The sequence below is a fragment of the Schistocerca gregaria genome, chromosome 2, assembly GCF_023897955.1.
Source record: "Schistocerca gregaria isolate iqSchGreg1 chromosome 2, iqSchGreg1.2, whole genome shotgun sequence".
NCBI classification, from domain to species: domain Eukaryota; kingdom Metazoa; phylum Arthropoda; class Insecta; order Orthoptera; family Acrididae; genus Schistocerca; species Schistocerca gregaria.
This window is the reverse complement of record NC_064921.1, coordinates 842,739,355-842,759,223: the sequence shown is the minus strand read 5'-3', so window position 1 is coordinate 842,759,223 and position 19,869 is coordinate 842,739,355. Positions and strand designations below refer to the sequence as shown.

The window sequence follows — 19,869 nt, the reverse complement described above, 5'->3', positions numbered from 1 at the left end:
CTTACAAAAGTGCGTCGCAATCTTGATTTCATTGCTTCGGAAAGTAACATGCAGTGTTTGGTGGAATTCGAATTTATACCTCTGTAAAACGAAGAAATGCAGCCTACATGTTGCTGCACATCAAAGATCTTTCCAAAACGTGTTTTTCCCCCCCTGGGTTTCGTTTCCTAAAGTGCTGGCAAATTCTACGTTTCTGTAGAAAAACCATAAACATTCTAATGATTGATAAGTTTTACAGTGCCGAAGAAAAGTATACTGTCATTTAACACAGAAAATGTGTATTTTCACCCAAAAGAAAGTGTATTTTCAACTAGGAAATCCCGGAATTTTTTTCCTTGTCCAGGTATACACCCTGATAAACTAAGCAGATTCAGAAGGATGTAGGTTGCAGTAGGTACTGGGAGATGAAGAAACTTGCACAGGATAGAGTAGCATGGAGAGCTGCATCAAACCAGTCTCTGGACTGAAGACCACAACACAATCTTGTGTGGTTGCTGGCTCACAACCATGTTTCAGATCGTAGTGTCATGATGTATATAAGTGTTTCTCAATTGTGCCTGTTTGCAACTTAACATGGCATCTTTGGATAGGTAGCTTTCTATCTTTTCCTACATGATTTTTAGTATTATAGTGTCTATTTGTGTGTTTCAAGAGAGGATATTCTTTTTGGAATGCCAGTTAAACTTTGTTTCTGTATTCCATTGTGTTTTCTAAAGGACTTCACATCTGATCCATTCTCAAAGATATTTGACTTCTTTAATGATTTCTATATTTTGTTCACCCATTGTAAAATATTTCAGTGGTTGTGTTTATCATTGTTCTTTATGAAGGAGATTTTGAGACCATTTTGTGTGTGTGTGTGTGTGTGTGTGTGTGTGTGTGTGTGTGTGTGAGAGAGAGAGAGAGAGAGAGAGAGAGAGAGAGAGAGAGAGAGAGAGAGAGAGCGCTGTTCGAAAGTCTATTCTTTGGCTTCTTGCGAGATCTCTGCAAGGGCTAGGCAGTTTACTTTGATACCTTAGTTCTTGTCCTTAGCCGGATTCCGCTATGGGACTGCGTGTTCCACTGTCTGACTACTTTTTATGGGATGTAGTTGAATAGCAGTTAAGAGAGTCCATCTCATAGCCATGCAATAATTTTTATCTTCAAAGGTTTAGTGTGTTCTCTAATGACTTTCACTTTGGAGTTTGTGTTGATTGGGGTTTCTCTGTTTAGGTTTGTTATGTAACTTTAGTTCTTTTAGTTTTGAGATGAGGGACTCCCAGTCCATTTAGTCATATGCTTTCTGATAGTCAGTGAAAGTGAGTGTGTATAGTTTTCCTCTTTATTTTTAGTAGGCCCTGAGGTTATTGACGTTTAGAATTTGTCGTGAGAGGAATCTTCCTTTCCTGAGAACTCCTAGATATTCTCTAATTTAATGGTCAAGTAGGGGTTCTGCTCTGTTTAGTAAGACTTCAAAGAATATCCTGTAGGTTGTGTCTATGAGTGAGGTACCTTTGTAGCTTTTGGGATTTGCTTTGGACACTTTCTTATGCAGTAGGTGAATCATGGCCATCTTTCATTTATCCAAATTGTTTCAAAGATTTTTGGAGAGAGACTTTTGCAAAGTTCAGCTGTGATTTAGTTTCCTCCCGAGGCCTTATAGTTTTTGAGATTCGCTTTAGTTGATTGTAGCACATTGACACGGTGGATAGTTACAAGGTAGGGTTGGTTGGTTGGTTTTTGAGGCACTAAAGTCCATTTTTCTAAGAGTTCGTAACAGTTGAGGTGGTTCGTGAAATATTCTGCCAATATTTTCCACTAACTCATTACAAGCAATATTTCCGTTTTGTCTTGGTGTTGTGGGGTCGGTGGCCATGTATGGTTATTTTCTGTTTAATTTTATGAGTACCTTTTCGTATGGTACCACAGTTTGCTAGAGGTTATTATCTAATTTTTATACTTAAGAGTTCTCATGTAATCAGTCATACACATAATCAGTGGTTTTTACAAGGAAAAGCTGATTTTAACTTGTATGAGCTGCTCATGGAAATATTCTACTGATGTTTTCAATTGATATTTCAGATAACAATGTTGTCAATTTTTGCAACATCACAAGCTACCTCAAAGTTAGCTCAGCTGCATTACTCTCTCTTCAAAGTGCCTGTATCTACATTTGGCACACAGATCACTGTTACTGTATTTACTAGAATCTAAGCGGCACTTTTTTTCCCGTTTTTGTAAGCCAAAAAACCGCCTGCGGCTTAGAATTGAGTGTAAAGTGGAAGTTCTGAAAAATGTTTGTAGGTGCCGCCACAACTAACTTCTGCCGTCGAATATATGTAGCGCTACACAGGCTTGCCTTGCAGGTGCAAAGATATTTACTGGTGCCAAAACCTCTGCGCCAGTAAATAAATTAAATTAAAAAAAATAAAAAGTGGGAGAGGAGCTTTTTCCTCTGCCCAGAGTTTCAACCACTGCATTTTCATACATTATCCATCGAAGTAAATACAAATTCCGCTTTGTTCATCTTCGCATGTTACAGTGTTTCATTGTACAATGAAAATCCGACTGGCAAGACTGTTAGGGATGTTTGTCGATATGACCAACTCTATGTTCTGAATTTTTTCCTCCCTGTGAGAAGAGATGGTTGTTAATAGGAACTTTTATGAATTGTGAATCACATGCAGTATTCTCTTCACCATAAGAATAATATGAATATAAACATTTTGCCATGTATTCTTTCGTGTTTGCTGCTATCTCATTTAAATTCTGTCAGCCTAATCAACTACGAAACTACAGTGAGACAACAGCAAACACAGAAGAATATACATATCATGTCATATTTATATTTGTATTATTCTTATGCATAATAGTGATACAGTCAGAAATGAAGCACGGCAATTGACTAGATTTTTAAATCTAAGATGACTCTAATTTCTGTGCAGAATGCAATGTACTAGAGGTGCCTGCAAAGATTTTCAAATGGAGAAAATTTTTCGCTCAACTGTCGTTCAACAAATAGCAGTCTCTTGCCATTGTTTCACTAATGAGACTGTTCCTCTCTTTTTTAAAAAAAAAATTGTAAGTGGCGGTAATACGCACAAAAGCAAGCCATGCTGCGAGCAGTGGCAGGCTGTCAGCACTCATTATCAGAATGCAACAAACAATGCATGACACAGTACAGTAATGCACCTTCAGCTTAGAGTGACGTAAACACCTATAACAAAGAGAATGGTACTTAACAGATCAAAGAAAATTAAGCAATCAATTCAAACCAGGTGAAGCACATGGAAAAGGAAGGGTACCCGTATAAATGCGGACGGAGTGCCTGACACACAGCAATGGCTACCTGGTAAAGCTTAACTGCTAAGCTTACGACTTGAACCAAACTACTGTAGCTGTATCATCATTCATTCGATCTGAATTGTCTCATATTACAATGGACCAACTTCGTTTTGATTTAGAGGTGCGGCCTAAAACTTTTCTCTCCCCTTGAATTTAGAGTCTCAAATTTCAGGTGCGGCTTAGATTCGAGTAAATACAGTAATAAATTTGTTTCAGAATGCTGAGATGCTATAAAAAACTAATACAGAAGTCCCAATAAAAAGTTTCGAAGAAGTAGACAACATACTTTATAAGAGGAGGTGGGGATATTATTACAGCCAAGTACAATTTCAAGTCCAAAATTCATTTTAATAAGGTTTGCTTTTGTGATCTCATTTTAGGAATTTGCAACAGTAACTTTGTGGTATTGGACAACAGCTGATGCCCTTGGGTCAGACAGAACATAAATTCTTCTGTGTGACCCAAGATGCACTGGGGATGGGGAGACTGAGGATCTTTGGCTAAGATCTTTACTCTCTTTCAATTACAGGCAACATCTCCCATGTACACACATAATGTCTTTAATGTACTGGTTTCATTGCCTTGTACATAACTGGCACAAAACAAAAATGACTTTGGGACAAATACTGTACTTCATTCATGATGCGGATTTTCTGTCGCCATATCATAGAACTATTTAATATTTATCAGTGAAAATATTTGCAGCTTTGCATAGTATTTCTATATTTGCAGCTATACTCTGCAAACCACCATGAAGTGCATGGCACTGGATACGTCCCATTGTACCAGTTACATTAGGGTTTCTTCCCGTTTCATTCACATATGGAGCGTGGGAAGAAAGATTGTTTGAATGCTTCTACATACAGTAATTATTCTAATCTTATCTTCACTATCTCTATATGAGCCATATGTAGGTATATTCGTAAAATCATCATTTAGTCTGTTTTTGGAACTTTGTTAATATACTTCATCAGGAGAGTCTACATCTATCTTCAAGGGTCATCCAGTTGACATGATTGCTTGATAATCCATACAGTGAACAGTTTTTTTTTTTTAACCCGTGTTTAAAACTGTTAAAATGAAATTTCCAATGGTCTGCTGTAGTGTATGCTGCAGAGTAACAATCATCAATTGATAAAAAGACTATTGTCAGTTATGAGTATCATGTCTATGTCAAGTTGTGAACTGTACTGTTTCCGATTACAATATGCGCTTGTTGATCTATGTCAGGTAACAAAATGCCCCTTCTGTGTATACTTCCAGTATCCCTTGTTAGACCTATTTGGTACATGTCCCACACACTTGAGCGATATTTTAGAACAATTTGACGAATCATTTGTAAACTGTCTCCTTTGTAGGTTCATTGTGATGTCAACTTTGAACTGAGGATCTATTTAAATGAATTGTAGTGGCTGCAAGGTCTCCAAACCAGCAACAGCTGGGAGATTGGTATGCTCACAGCATCTGCGAAATATCATGCAACACATGACATGGTGGTCAATCAGTTGGTCCTTTTTACTCATAAGGGCCACAGTGTGGTGCAATGCTGCCGTAGTCCTTGGGCAGCTATTGTCTTACAATAATATTTTTTGTGTGGATTATTTTTGTTTTCCTTTTGGTAATCTTAAGAGTATTCTGAGTGTATTGTAAGACATCTTGTCAGTTCTGTGGCTTCTAAAAATTTCCATCAAAATGATAATTGGCAGATCACACACTTTAAATTGGCCTATGAGCAGAGGATGCTGGGAGCAGAAGCTTGTGATTGGCTCATAGCACATTAGTTGTTAGGACAAGCCCCACCTCCTCCTCCCAGAGCAGCCAGCTTATAGCTGTTAGAAGAAAGAACACATAATTTATTAATGCACCTCAGAAGTTGATAGCAAGTCACTAGAAGGACTCTTTGATTATTTTTACAAATAATATTGTCAGTCACTGCTTACAATACCACAAATGAATCAACACTAGATTCCCAATGGCCATTTACTGCTACAGTATGCATTACTGTTACATAGCTAAGGTTGGCAATGACCACAAACATTCCAGAGTGGCACAAATTCAGCTGAAGTGCACCCATTGGAGAGGGGCTAAGTAAAATTGTGCGATTTGTACATAAGCATACATGACCATGTTGTTTATCTTTGGGTAATTCCCAACAGTATATCAGCATCCAGCTTTTTTATAGTAATTACATTAGTTAGCTTTGCTCTGATGGTACCCTTGGGATATTTCTTGCTACTATCATTACCTTCTCCTCCAGTAATAGGGCTTATTTTGCAGTGGAAAGTGCCAAGTTTTACTGTTATTTTGATTACATGTTGAATTATAAGTCCACTTAGCTCCGGGTTGGTAAGTCACGTCAAGGTCAAAGAATGACAAGAACTGCCTACTAGAAACATAAGCATTGTAAAGTACAGTAATGTTCAAACTGACCTTTCTATTGCTACTTGTATTCAAAAAGTATGTTTGCACACTACATTTTCTGGAGCAGAAATTTTGCCACTATTGATTTTGGAATTTGAATGGGCAGATGGTCTTTACTTTTAATAGTTTATTATTGATCTTGTAATCATGTGAGCTATTAGGAGTGTGTGAATGTAATCAACTTTGACATTTTTTATATTCACAAAATGTATTTTTCCTTTTCAGTGCTGATGGCAGTAAACTGGGTGAATGGGCCTTTATTGAGTTACAAGGAGACCTTCGAAACAGATCAAATGACACTCTACATTCTCAGTTTATTGGAGACTTGCATTACACAGAAAAGGTGAATGTAACAGTGTTATTCACTTAATTTAGTAGTGTTATTACATAACAGTAAACATGCTTCTTTGTGTCGTCAGCTGGTTAGCTCTCTAGCTTTTAATTTACGTGTCATCCTCAAAGGGACACACATTTTTATAAAAGATTTTTCCTCTTCTGTTTTATGAACAGCCTCTCATGTACAGGTGGCTAATGAGGTACTAGTTTCCTGCCAGATGTCTCCCAGCAAGACTTGCAGACTTCAGCACCGGACCACAAAGCTACTCTGAAACTTAGCTAGGGGTGCATAGTATATATATAATTGTTCTACAATTGTCGTTAAAGATTTCACAGTTCATTCCAGGTTCCCGTTCACTGTTAACAACAAATTCCACTAGGGAGAAATTGTATTGTCATGTAAGTGTAAGACACTTTGGGTATCCAAACCAACTTCCGCAAGGGTTTGATTATAAATTTTACACAATATTCTTACTGTTTCTTTGGAATAACTGCCTTGTTACAGAATATTATACTACAGGGCAGTATTGGATGAAATTATGCAGGTAATCTTGTTTGGAATTGCATAATATAGACCTTTTTTAAGTTTAAGGGCTAAGCTGTTGGGTATGAATCATTTGTAAGCTTATTCCATTATTCTCTTGAGTATGTCTGGACCCTTCATAAGTTTTTTGCACATCAGTTCCTTAATAATACCCCCCCCCCCCCCCCCCACACACACACACACACTACCTGATTACCTATTCCAGTCTAATCTAACCAACCAGGCAAAGGCAAGGGAAGTTTAAAGTTCTCATGTAGCATGCAGTGAAAACATGAATAACATGTGGAGAACCTCCTTTTTCACCTCTCTTGAGTTATTGAAATTGATTTGATTTTTGTTGATCGCAGATGTCCTATTGTGTGTTGTTGCATTTGGAAATGGAACAAGTCAGAATTACTGGTAGATTCCATTTTCCTATATTGCCAAGAGGCATTTGACACCATGCTCCACTGCAGATTTTTAACAAAGGTAAGAGTGTACCGAATAAGTCCCCAGATGTGTAAATAGCATAAAGGACCTAGTACATTGTCCTCGATGGCAGTTGGTCATCAGAGCTAAGGGTATCGTCAAGAGTGCTTCAGGGAAATTATGTAACAGGACCATTATTATTCTCTGTATACGTAAATGATCTGACGGGCAGGGTGAACAGCAGTCTGCAGCTATTTGCTGATGATGCTGTGGTGTATGGAAAGGTGATGTCACTGAGTGACCGTAGCATGATACAAGATGAGTTGGGGGGGAAAAAAATCCAATGATGTTCGAAAACAGCAGTATTAGTGCGCCACATGATGCGGTCAGGTCGATTAAATATCTAGGCGTAACTCTGTAAAGCGATGTGAAATGTGAAGAGCATGTAAGGATTGTAGTGAGGAAGGCGAATGCTAGACTCTGATTTCATGTGAGAGTTTTAGGAACGTGTGGTTCACATGTGAAGGAGACCACATTTAGAACATAAGTGTGATCCATTCTTGCCTACTGTGCAAGTGTTAGGTATCTCCCCCAGGTCAAATTAAAAAAAGACATTGAAGTAACTCAGAGGTGGGCTGCTAGAATTGTTCCTGGCATGTTCGATCAACACACAAGTGTTACAGAGGTGCTTCATGAATTCAAATGTGAAATCTTGTAGGGAAGGCAATGTTCTTTTTGAGGGACACTGTTGAGAAAATTTAGATATCTGGCATCTGAAGCTGGTTGTAGTATAACCCTACTGCCACCAACTTACATTTTGCGTAAGGTTAAGGTTCATTCATATCGGCTTCACGATGATTCACGTGGGTCTCCTCTACTCAATGCGTGACCTTCCTGGACATTGACCTGCACCTCTGACAGCTCTTTCCGCACCTCTCTGCACATTAAACCTACTAACCACCAGCAGTACCTGCATTTTGACAGCTGCCATTCCTTCATCAAAAAGTCCCTCCCATATAGCATAGCCACCCATGGACACCACATCTGCAGTGACAACTCCCTTGCCCAGTATGCTGAAGGCCATTCCCGCGTCACACAGTATGCCCCTGGGCTGGAGCAACTGAACCATTTTCTTTGCCAGGGCTTTGGTTATCTTTCATCCTGCCTTAAAATGGACTTCCTACCCAAGAACCTTCCCACCAGTCCTAAAATTGAGTTCCACTGCCATACCAACTCTTTGCTACTGGGATCACATACCTGTGGCAGTCAAAGGTCTCAATCCATGCACGCATGACCTCGTACTCTAGTCCTGTCACAGGCTTATCCTATCCCATCAAAGGCTAAGCAACATGTGAAAGTAGCCATGTCATATACCAACTCTGCCGCAAAAGTGCACAGCTCTTTATGTTCGTATGACTATCAAGCAGCTGTCCACTAGGATAAATGGCCTGCAGCCAAACCCTTGTCAAGAACAAAGTTGACCATCCAGTGGCATGATGTGCAGCAGCATGCTCAATTTCATTGGGTGCTTCACAACTCATGCCATCAGGATCTTTCCTTTCACCACCAGCTTCTTTGAACTATGCAGATGAGAGTTGTCCTTACTACACATTTTCTGCTCCTATAATCGTTCTGGCATCACTCTCATGTAATCCACTGTCCCCTCACCCTCCACCCAACAGTTCCACTTCCTGCATTATGTTGCACTCTTCCAATTCACGTCCCCACATTGCCTTCAGTTTGTGCTGTTTTCCCCACCAGCCAATACAGTCATGCCAACCCATACACCTGCTACCCGTCCCTCCTTCATTCCTAGCCGGCAAACCAACTGTGTCCATCTGAGCCACTAGCCAACCTCTGTGCTTCTCCCTGTCTCCCACCTCCCTCTCCCTCTACCCACCACACACTGTCCACCTGGCAAAAAATAGAATTGGCACTGTTACTCCAGCTAGCACCATGTAGTACTGTGTGTGTGTGTGTGTGTGTGTGTGTGTGTGTGTGTGTGTGTGTGAGAGAGAGAGAGAGAGAGAGAGAGAGAGAGAGAGAGAGAGAGAGAGAGAGAGAGCAGAGGGGGGGTGAGTTTTCATTCTTCTGTGTGTACCTATCAAATATAATAATGGATTTCTGTAAAATATACTACTAGCGCAATGCTTTGTGTAAACGTACAAGAGATAACGTTGACAATTTGAAATAGTACTTACATGACCAGGTGCAAGGTATATATGTTCCACTGTAGCTGCAGTTCCACGAATAACTTATTATTGCTCTTGATCTTGTTGCAATCGCTCTGTTACAACTGAACAGTGACTAAAAAGGTATCACCAGTGAGATAGCTCAAGAATTGGCATTTTTCCAGTAAAGTGCAAAAGGTGACTCTGGTGTATAAAATACACTAACATGCTCACCCTAGGTTTAATTGGCATTTTCTAATGTCGCTGCAAATGTTTCTGCACTGTGTGGTGTTGTAGGTTGCTTCTTAATCTGATCATCTCTGCAGTTTTGTCCTAGGATTTTTCTTAATTTTTTTATTCAGAATGTTGGGTATCTGCTTTCTTGTAAAGAAGTAATGGTTCTCAAACATAGGTATGTACTGGTTTAATGGCAGTTGTTGTGTTTCAGCTTTGTGTCCTTTTTTTAGTTGTTGTTTTTCGTCAACAGATTATTGTCTTGCATATGGTTTTTTTCTTCAGAATATTATTTTTCTTTCTCATCATACGTTTAAATGCAAGATTTCACTGGTAGCTCTCATAACTTCTTTGACTCCTTCCCCCAGTCATTTTCTTTCACATGTGTAGGCTACTGGAACTAGCAAAGATTAATTAACTAGAACTGAATAGAGATGTTGAAAGACCAAATCTCATTTTGGGGCAGTAAAAGACTATATGGCGACAGTAAAAGTTTATATGGGACTCCGGAAATCTGTAGCGTATTATATACCATGCGAGTATGGGAAAGCGTATATCGGACAAAATATTTACACAATTGAAGCAACCTCGAGCACCCCACAAAATCAGCAATTGGTGAACATTGTCTTGAAACTAACCACAAAGTGAAGTACGAAGACACAAAATCGGCAAAACACAACCCACTATTGGAACTGCGTACAAGCATGTTATCGAAATGTGGCTACATGAGAACCTCATCAACAAGAATAATCAGTTTCAACTTAATATAGTGTGTGCTCCGGCACTGGAAATTCACGAAATGCAGCGGAAACTGAACACACAACATAGCGAAGTTCTTACACAGGGTTAGTGGAGGTATATATACTGCATCCACAGGCCCAGGATGTCAGTCAATGGATGATGATGATGATGATGATGATGACATTTTATACTGTTGAAAATTCGCCCTACAATGATCGATTGATCCGGCCCCATGTCCAAGAGATGTTCTGGCCATATGAGCTATTTCTACATGTCATTTCTACCATAGCAGATTATCCGCAGGATGTGGCAAAATTACCTGTACTAAACAGGAATCTGGAATCTCTCTCCTCAAGTGTCCTCACCCCCTCTGGCTCCAAACATCCTACTCCCACCACTCGCAAAACTCAGGGCAGCAAAAGTTGCTGTGGTCAAACAGTACAGATACTGCCAAATTCGACCATGCTAAGCGATGGGGAAAATTTACAAACAAGTCATTTTAACATGTGGTTGACGCATTTGGGGTTGCGAATTCCAAATGGATGTAATATGCAGGAAAATACTGAAAAGAACGACATACTATAGAGATTCTGCTGTATCATGTTGCTAACTTCCTAATTTTTGGATCTAGATATTCAGATAATTGGCTAAAAGACAGGCTGAGGAAGGATGTTCTTAATTTTTGTTTGAACTTGTTTGATTTCCAAATTTCTTGCTTTGTGCTATCTGGGTATTTGTTGCATAGCTTTACACCAGAGAACATAAATCCGTTCTGAACCCGGGGTTGCCACAACTTCTGGAAATTGGGAATTTCAAACGTGTCAGGGAAATTTGGGGGGGAAAAAAGTTGGAAAAGTCTGGTTTTCGTCTCAGTGGATGGAGTGGTATGTTTACTGAGACGGCATGCATCATCATTGCGTATGTGAGCTGCTTCCCTTTTATTGTGTTTTCCGTTTCTGCTGCTCCTCCCCAGCTTTGCCACTGTTGCCACCATTTCTTGCTGCTAGCCTAGTAGCTGCTGACAAGAGGCAGGGGAGGTGTGAGGAGAGGTTTGTTTGGATCTGGTTATCAGAGGCTGTTGATACAGGTGGCTATGACCAAAAATTTAGTTGTGAGAGTGTGATTGTCTTTTCTACGTGCCTGTATGCGACTCTTCACTGAGTTGTTAACTATCATCATTAGTATTGACTTTCAGAGTATTCACACAAGTTATCTGTTGCATGGATTGTCACTGCAGTCTCATTTTGTCAACATGGTGTCTGTGACATGTAAATAGCTGGCCACACCAGTGGACTTCCATAACGGCCAAAACTGCAGAACATTTCTGTGAGTATGTCTAACTGATTGGGCTTGCCAATTTGAAGCCCATCATTTCCCACTAATGTGCAAATCCTGCCCATTGGATCTAGTCTCGCAGATCTTCCTGCAGGCCAAGTCTCTCAGTGTGTGATGTAATGTGGCAGATTTTCGTGATTTGTCTGTGGACTCAGGACTGTGATGCTCCTTGGCAGGCCAGAGCTCACGAGCAATGGATTTCAGAAATTCTGACTGTCTCACTGCAAGAACATTGTACAGTGCAGCATTTTATAGACATTTTATTTATTCTAGTACATTTTGGCACTTTGATAAGAGAAAGAAAATAGTGGAGTCACTGGCAGTTTGTACACTGTGACTTGAGTCACTGGCAGTTTGTACACTGTGACTTGAGTCACTGGCAGTTTGTACACTGTGACTTGAGTCACTGGCAGTTTGTACACTGTGACTTGAGTCACTGGCAGTTTGTACACTGTGACTTGAGTCACTGGCAGTTTGTACACTGTGACTTGAGTCACTGGCAGTTTGTACACTGTGACTTGAGTCACTGGCAGTTTGTACACTGTGACTTGAGTCACTGGCAGTTTGTACACTGTGACTTGAGTCACTGGCAGTTTGTACACTGTGACTTGAGTCACTGGCAGTTTGTACACTGTGACTTGAGTCACTGGCAGTTTGTACACTGTGACTTGAGTCACTGGCAGTTTGTACACTGTGACTTGAGTCACTGGCAGTTTGTACACTGTGACTTGAGTCACTGGCAGTTTGTACACTGTGACTTGAGTCACTGGCAGTTTGTACACTGTGACTTGAGTCACTGGCAGTTTGTACACTGTGACTTGAGTCACTGGCAGTTTGTACACTGTGACTTGAGTCACTGGCAGTTTGTACACTGTGACTTGAGTCACTGGCAGTTTGTACACTGTGACTTGAGTCACTGGCAGTTTGTACACTGTGACTTGAGTCACTGGCAGTTTGTACACTGTGACTTGAGTCACTGGCAGTTTGTACACTGTGACTTGAGTCACTGGCAGTTTGTACACTGTGACTTGCATATTTCGTGAAGGACACTGGCTCGTTCATCTTGACATTTGAGGGGTACCCTGCCCGAGAAGGTCAAGGTAATGGTGTACGGATGTGATGTGAAACCGTACATTTCACCTCCCATGCATTGCTTCAGATGCCACTCCCATCTGTGGTGACTGTGGCTGCCCTCTTGATGTGGGGAGCCCTTGTATCCCACTGCCTAACTGTGTAAACTGCTCCGGTGTCCACTCTCCCCATTCACTGGAGTGCCCAGTGTACATGAAGGAAGAAAGAACTCAGAAAATAAAGACCCTTGACCGTCTCAGCTACTTTGAAGCCTGTAAGAAATTTGACAGCATTCACCCTGTAAATATCAGTTACGCCTTCCCCTCCTCACCCCTCCCCTTCGCCACCATCCTGCCCTCCTTCTGTTTTCTCACCCTTGGTGGCTCCCGTCCAGTCCCTTCCCTTCACGGAACTACTCCTCTTCTTCCTCCTCCTCAGCTAGGAAAAACTTCCTCCTGTCTGGCTCCTGCTAGGGATGGGGCTCCATCTTGGAACATCCCTCCCTGGCATTCGCAGGATAGGAAGCTGACATCCTTGGGCCGGAGGAGAGACCCGCGTTCTGAGGGCCCCAAAGCTGCTCAGTCTCTGTCCGATCGTGACGTCACTGCCACCTATTCTCTTACTGATAACGCCTCCTTCCTCCCTCTGATGGAGAAGACTGAGCGAGGTGGCGCAGTGGTTAGTACACTGGACTCGCATTCGGGAGGGCGCAGTTCAATCCCGTGTCCGGCCATCCTGATTTAGGTTTTCTGTGATTGCCCTAAATTGCTTCAGGCAAATGCCGGGATGGTTCCTTAGAAAGGGCACGGCCGATTTCCTTCCAAAATCCGAGCTTGTGCTCCGTCTCTAATGACCTCGTTGTTGACGGGACGTTAAACAGTAATCTCCTCCTCCTCTGACGGAGAAGAAGAAGAAGTAGTACATGTCAAAGGACGACACTTCATCTGCTACCCAGAGGGCTTTGCCCCTCCACCTCATTCCGAATCAGACCCAGTTTTTATGGATGTCACCTCATCCTGATTTGCGAAGACCACTGACCACATGACTCGACCTGCCCTCGACTTCTTTGTCTCACCTGGGCTCTCATCACATGATAATCCAGTGGAATTGCAATGGATATTATCCCCACCTCCCAGAAATATAATACCTTGTTTCCTCTTGCGCTTCGTTCTGTCTTGCTCCTCAAGAAAGTCACTTTCGTGATGACCACTTTAAAGTTTCGTGTTACTGAGCATTCTTTCGGAACTGTGCCAGCCCCGGGATAGCTTCTGGAGGTGTCTGCACTTTGGTTCACACCAACGTCATTAGTGACTGGATCCTCTTCATACTAACCTGGAAGCGATAGCAGTTACAATGCAGACCCACTTCAGCGCCGCTCGTGGAACCTTTACTGCTCTTGATCTCACAATCTCCTCCCGTGCTCTCTTGGCTTGACAGCATTGGTCACTCCCTGATGATCCTTGTGACAGTGACCACTTCCCAGTGATTTTGTCGTTCTCCTGCTACCGCCAGGGAGACAGGACCCCACGTTGGGCATTCCACAGGGCCCATCGGCCTTTATGTACATCTGCTGTGCACTATACCTCTCTCTCAAACTGCATTGATATGGTCATGCAGGGTATTTCTGCCACTATTCTTCATGTTGCTGGCACTGCTAGGTTTGGTCCAAGCTCTGTAGCCTTACGTACCACCAGTGACAGTCAATTGTCCAGGGGCTTATTGTCCAAGGTGCTCTGGCTACTGATCCATTGGTCCTTGCAGAACACCTTGCAACACACTTCGCAACAATATCGGCGTCCTCTTCCTATCCTGCCACCTTTCTCTGGCAGAAACACAGAGCTGAATAGACACCCCTTCTGTTTCAACCCTTAACAAACTGATCCCTATAATGAACCCTTCATTGAATGGGAATTCTTGCAGGCACATGATGTGGTCCCAGGGCCAGATTCCATCCACATCCATGTGATCCAGCACTTGGGCATTACGCAGAAGCAATATATACTGAGGGTAGAATGAGATTTTCACTCTGTAGCGGAGTGTGCGCTGATATGAAACGTCCTGGTAGATTATATCAGCGCACACTCCGCCCCCAGGCTGTGGCTATGCCATGTCTCCGCAATATCCTTTCTTTCAGGAGTGCTAGTTCTGTAAGGTATGTAGGAGAGCTTCTGTGAATTGTGGAAGGTAGGAGACGAGGTACTGGCAGAAGTAAAGCTGTGAGGACGAAGCGCGAGTCGTGCTTGGGTAGCTCAGTTGGTAGAGCACTTGGCCGTGAAAGGCAAAGGTTGCGAGTTCGAGTCTTGGTCCAGCACAGTCTTAATCTACCAGGAAGTTTCATATACTGAGGGTTTTCAACCACATTTGCCTCACAGGTACCTCCCCCTCACAATGGCGAGACAGTATTGTTATCCTGTTAAGCCTGGGAAGGACGCAACGTCTCTCGACAGCTACTGCCCAGTTAGCCTGACGAACATACTTTGTAAACTTCTTGACGGGGTGGTTAGTTTCCGATTATGTTGGGTGCTCGAATCTCGAGGTCTTTTCTCCCCATATCAGTGTGACTTCTGGGAAGGACAATCTCCAAATGACCATTTACTCAGATTCGAAACTGCACTCAGACTGGCTTTTACTAACAGTCAGCACCTTGTCATGGTCTTCTTTGACCTACATAAGGCATACGACATGGCTGGACCTCCTTGACTGGGGCTTTCGCGGCCCCCTTACGACTTTTATTCGCAATTTTGTATCCCACCGGCTCTTCCGGGTTCCAGTTGGTTCTTCACTCAGCATCTCTCGGATTCAGGAGAATGGTATCCCACAGGGTTCTATATTAAAAGTTGACATGGCTAACCCATATTTGCCATCTGAAGACTACATGCATGCGGAAGCTTAATGCTCTCTGCTTCCTGGCCCACACATCTTGGAGTGTGGACCATGCTACTCTTTCCATCTTTACAGTGCTCTGGTCTTGTCCAGACTAGATTATGGAAGTAAAGTTTATGGCTCAGTGGCTCCCTCTGCTCCGAAAATACTTGATCCTGTTCACCATTGTGGGGTGCATTTGGCTGTTGGTTCCTTTCGCACTAGTCCCATTGACAGTCTCCTCACAGAAGTGGGGATTCTCCACTCTATAAATATGATGGAACCCAACTCCTGGTTCCGTATGCAATCGCCATTGCAGATTCCCTGACCATCCTGCATACCTTGTCATTTTTGTAAGCAAGGGACATCTTCCTCCTGATCACTGCCCACGGGTGTGATAGCCGGTTGGAATGCATCTCACATCCCTCTGTTCAGGATCTCCATCTCCTTTCACTGAAAAGCCTGTTGTGTATTTCCTCCCCCCCCCCCCCCCCCCCTTGGATGGTGCTTAGATCACGTATTAGGACTGACCTATTCCAGTGTCGTAAGGTCTCTGTTGCCCCTATGGTCTTCTGGCCTTTTGTACATTCCGTCCTTACAGAGTTCTAGGTTGCTATTGTCTTCCACAGTGATGTTTCTAAGACGATAGACAAAGTGGGATACACTTTCACGTCTCCTAATGGCTTAGAACGCCATTTATTGCTGGATCGTGTAGTGTGTTCACAGCAGAGCTGCTAGCTGTTACCAAGGCCCTCCATTTTGTTACTCAGGCCTCCCTCCACAGTTTTTAATATGTACCAACTCATTTAGCAGCGTGCTGCTCTAATCATATTTTGGGCTCTGCTTTCCGTGACCTTGTCTCCTTCCTTGGCCATGCTGCCTGCTCAGTTATCTTTCTCTGAGTCCCAAGTCACGTGAGTATCCTAACTCGATGTATGCAGGCCTGAAATGGCGTAATGTAATACCGAAACTGGTTGCCTAAGAAGTAAAAACAAAATAACGGCTATTGGTATTTTATTATTGGAAATCGACAAGCCGAAGTCCCGCCCTCCGGACGTAGGCTGGAGCTACATTTACTTGTAGGCATGTCCAGCCTGTGTTGTCATTGAGCACCCTCCCTCTTTCTCCCCCTGGCAAACGTACCTCAGCCAGTTTCTTTCACTTCTCCGAGAAGGATCCTATACTTCTACTGAAGTCTAGCACAACTATTAAGTGTTTGTATTTCTCTTTTAGTATTATATTTGAGTACTGTAATTTTGCATAACGTCTTTTAAAAATTCCAACTATATTCCTGGACTAAAGAAAATATTGTGAAAAGGATAGATTGCTACTCACCACATAGCAGAGGTGTTAGGTCGCAGACAGGCACAACAAAATGACTGTCAAACAGATAAGCTTTGAGCCAAAACTGCACTTATCAGAATGAGAAAAAACATGCATGTGCACGCACATGCGCGCCTCAGCTGCCAGCCTGTGTGTGTGTGTGTGTGTGTGTGTGTGTGTGTGTGTGTGTGTGTGTTTTCTGATGAGGGCTGTTCTGGCTGAAAGCTTACTTGTTTGACAATCTTTTTGTTGTGCTTATCTGCAGTTCAACCTCTCCATTACATGATAATGATCTATCCTTTTCACAATAATGTCATTAATCTATCCATTCCATTGGTCGATTATATCCGTGCACTGTTACAGTGCACTTTGCGACTGTTTAAAGTGCTGTCTGTACTTATTCTTTTGTTTTTCTTTCCCCAAGGAGAGAATGCTAATGTTAAATTTTCTATTTTTCCCCTAACTATGTGAATGTCTTCGCATATAAAGTACCACATGACTCACGCTGTAAACACAAACTCAACTTAATCCATTGTTTGTCTTGCTGGTTTGATGCAGCCCACCACAAATTCCTGTCATGTGCCGACTTCTTCATCTAAGAGCCACATGAAATGTCCTCAGTTATTTCTTGGATGTATTCCATCCTCTGCATTCCCCTGCAGTTGTTACACTTAACAGCTCCCTCAGGTACTGTGGAAGTTATTTGCTGATGTCTTAGACATGTACAATCATCCTGGTCTTCCTTCTGATCAATGATTTCCACATGTTCCCTTCCTATCCAATTCTACAGAGAACATCTTCATTTCTTATTTTATCAGTCCACCTAATTTTCAGTGTCCTTCTATAAAGCACCAAACCTCAAATGCTTCAATTTATTTTCATTCTAGTTTTCAAACAGTATGTGTTTCACTTCATATAATACCATCCGTATACACAAGAAAACACCAAGAGGTATGTAAAGACTCTTTGTAGTGTATGTAATGTTAGATTTATGAGGTGTATTCGAAAAGTCCAATTAGGTACAAAATGGAAACCACTGTGAAAATCTGATAAAACTTTGCACAGATTTGCTTGGCATTGTCTTTAGTGTGGTGTCTTTTCGCCTCGTGTCACTCGTATCATTTGAGTGAAAAATGATCACGTAGAAATGCCTAAAACAACAGTATCTCCTGTCAAGTATGTGTATCTGGTGAGAGATTTCGGCCTGAAGGTAAGCAACCCACATAACATAAATGACATACATTTCTTTCTTCGAGACAATTTTCAGTTGTATTCTGCAGGGACAAAGAAGATGCTACTGCTGCATTTTCGATGGGAAGTGTTTGATCACCCACAATACAGCCCTTAATTGGCTTCCTCCATTGTTCATCTCTGCTTACATGAACCACTGGCTACGAAAACAACATTTTGGCACAAATAACGAAAGGCAGACCAGCATAGAGAATTGGTGGAAAGCACAGACAGATGCTTTCTGTGACGAAGATACTAGAAAGTTTGTACACTCCCACGTCAAATGTTCTAAGTCAGAGTGGAGACTATTTACAGAGGTAGCTGGAAGGTGTGACTAACTGTTGTGAATAAATTATTTTCGATTTTCACTGTGGTTTTCATTTCACAACCAGTTGGACCTTCCTTTCCAAACAGCCCTTGCATAACGAACAATCTAAATCCTTGCAATCATTGTACACTTTTGTTGGTTTAGGTTTGTGATTTTAACAGCTGTCATAAATTGTATGCCCAAGTTTATGATTAAAACTTTGGATTTTCATTCTTGATAATGTAGTTTAATGGGCATTAGGCCTGGTCTAAGGCATGGTTTTATGTCTTGTACCTATCACACAGAAGTCTATACAAATAATATGGCCTAGAATTTAAATACCAGTTGTGAAAGCCTGCTTTGTATGACTCTGATTTTGTTAATACAGGGAGTCCCTGTTCTAATAGTTGGCCACCATATCCTTTATGGCAAGGAACAAGCACTGGAGAAACCATTTATTGTGGCAGAGCGTGTCAGGCACAAGTCAGAAGATAGCACCAGAACAGAGTACCTTGTGCGTGCAGTTGTAAAAAGAAAACTTCTCTTCAAGTCACGTCCAAAACCCATTATCGCAACAGTAAATAAGTCTGTTTGAACATTATGAACAGTGGTTTGAAATGTGTTGACCGTATATTTTATTTTATGTGTACCATATATTTTGTAGATTTAATACGCCCCTGTCTCTAAAGTTTTTTGATAGTATGTGTTGTAAATATTTCGAAGAAAACAATAAACATGATAAAAATTAAATGGAGTGTTTATCATTATCCCGTGTTTTATTCAGTAACTTTCTAAAGCAAATTTTATTAAACTTGATGGACTTCAGTCGTTGAAAAATGCCAATGTCATCTTATGCAGTTGCAGATATGTCTGAAAATATGTTACATATGTGATGTCATTACAGAACCATCAACCTAAATGCTTGTATAACTTAAAAAAATGTATCAGATTACTTAATGTCTGCATATTTGTATTCAATAATAAGAAATTAATTTTCAAGATTAATGTATTTCAGCCCCCAGTCGATTTATGTTCTTACTGAAAATATTCTGCAGCAGTGGCAGCAGCAGTATGCATACATTTTGCTCTCATATATCTGAGGAGTTGTAATAGTCAATGTGTACATCTACATCTACATGACTACTCTGCAATTCACATTTAAGTGCTTGGCAGAGGGTTCATCGAACCACAATCATACTATCTCTCTACTATTCCACTCCCGAACAGCGAGCGTGAAAAACGAACACCTAAACCTTTCTGTTCGAGCTCTGATTTCTCTTATTTTATTTTGATGATCATTCCTACCTATGTAGGTTGGGCTCAACAAAATATTTTCGCATTCGGAAGAGAAAGTTGGTGACTGAAATTTCGTAAAAAGGTCTCGCCGCGACGAAAAACGTCTATGCTGTAATGACTTCCATCCCAACTCGTGTATCATATCTGCCACACTCTCTCCCCTATAACGCGATAATACAAAACGAGCTGCCCTTTTTTGCACCCTTTCGATGTCCTCTGTCAATCCCTCCTGGTAAGGATCCCACACCGCGCATCAATATTCTAAC

At 41.6% G+C, this 19,869-nt stretch overlaps 1 protein-coding gene across 1 annotated transcript in view; it reads left to right on the top strand.

Annotated features, from left to right (window-relative positions):
- Nucleotides 1-19,057, top strand: part of LOC126335197 (chromosome transmission fidelity protein 8 homolog) — a 33,563-nt gene extending 14,506 nt beyond the window's left edge. Inside the window, exons 2-3 of the mRNA XM_049998206.1 lie at nucleotides 5,971-6,088; nucleotides 18,696-19,057. Coding sequence (XP_049854163.1) covers nucleotides 5,971-6,088; nucleotides 18,696-18,902 — 325 coding nt within the window. The 3' untranslated portion in view covers nucleotides 18,903-19,057. The remainder of the gene's footprint in view (nucleotides 1-5,970; nucleotides 6,089-18,695) is intronic.
- Nucleotides 19,058-19,869: the final 812 nt, after the last annotated feature.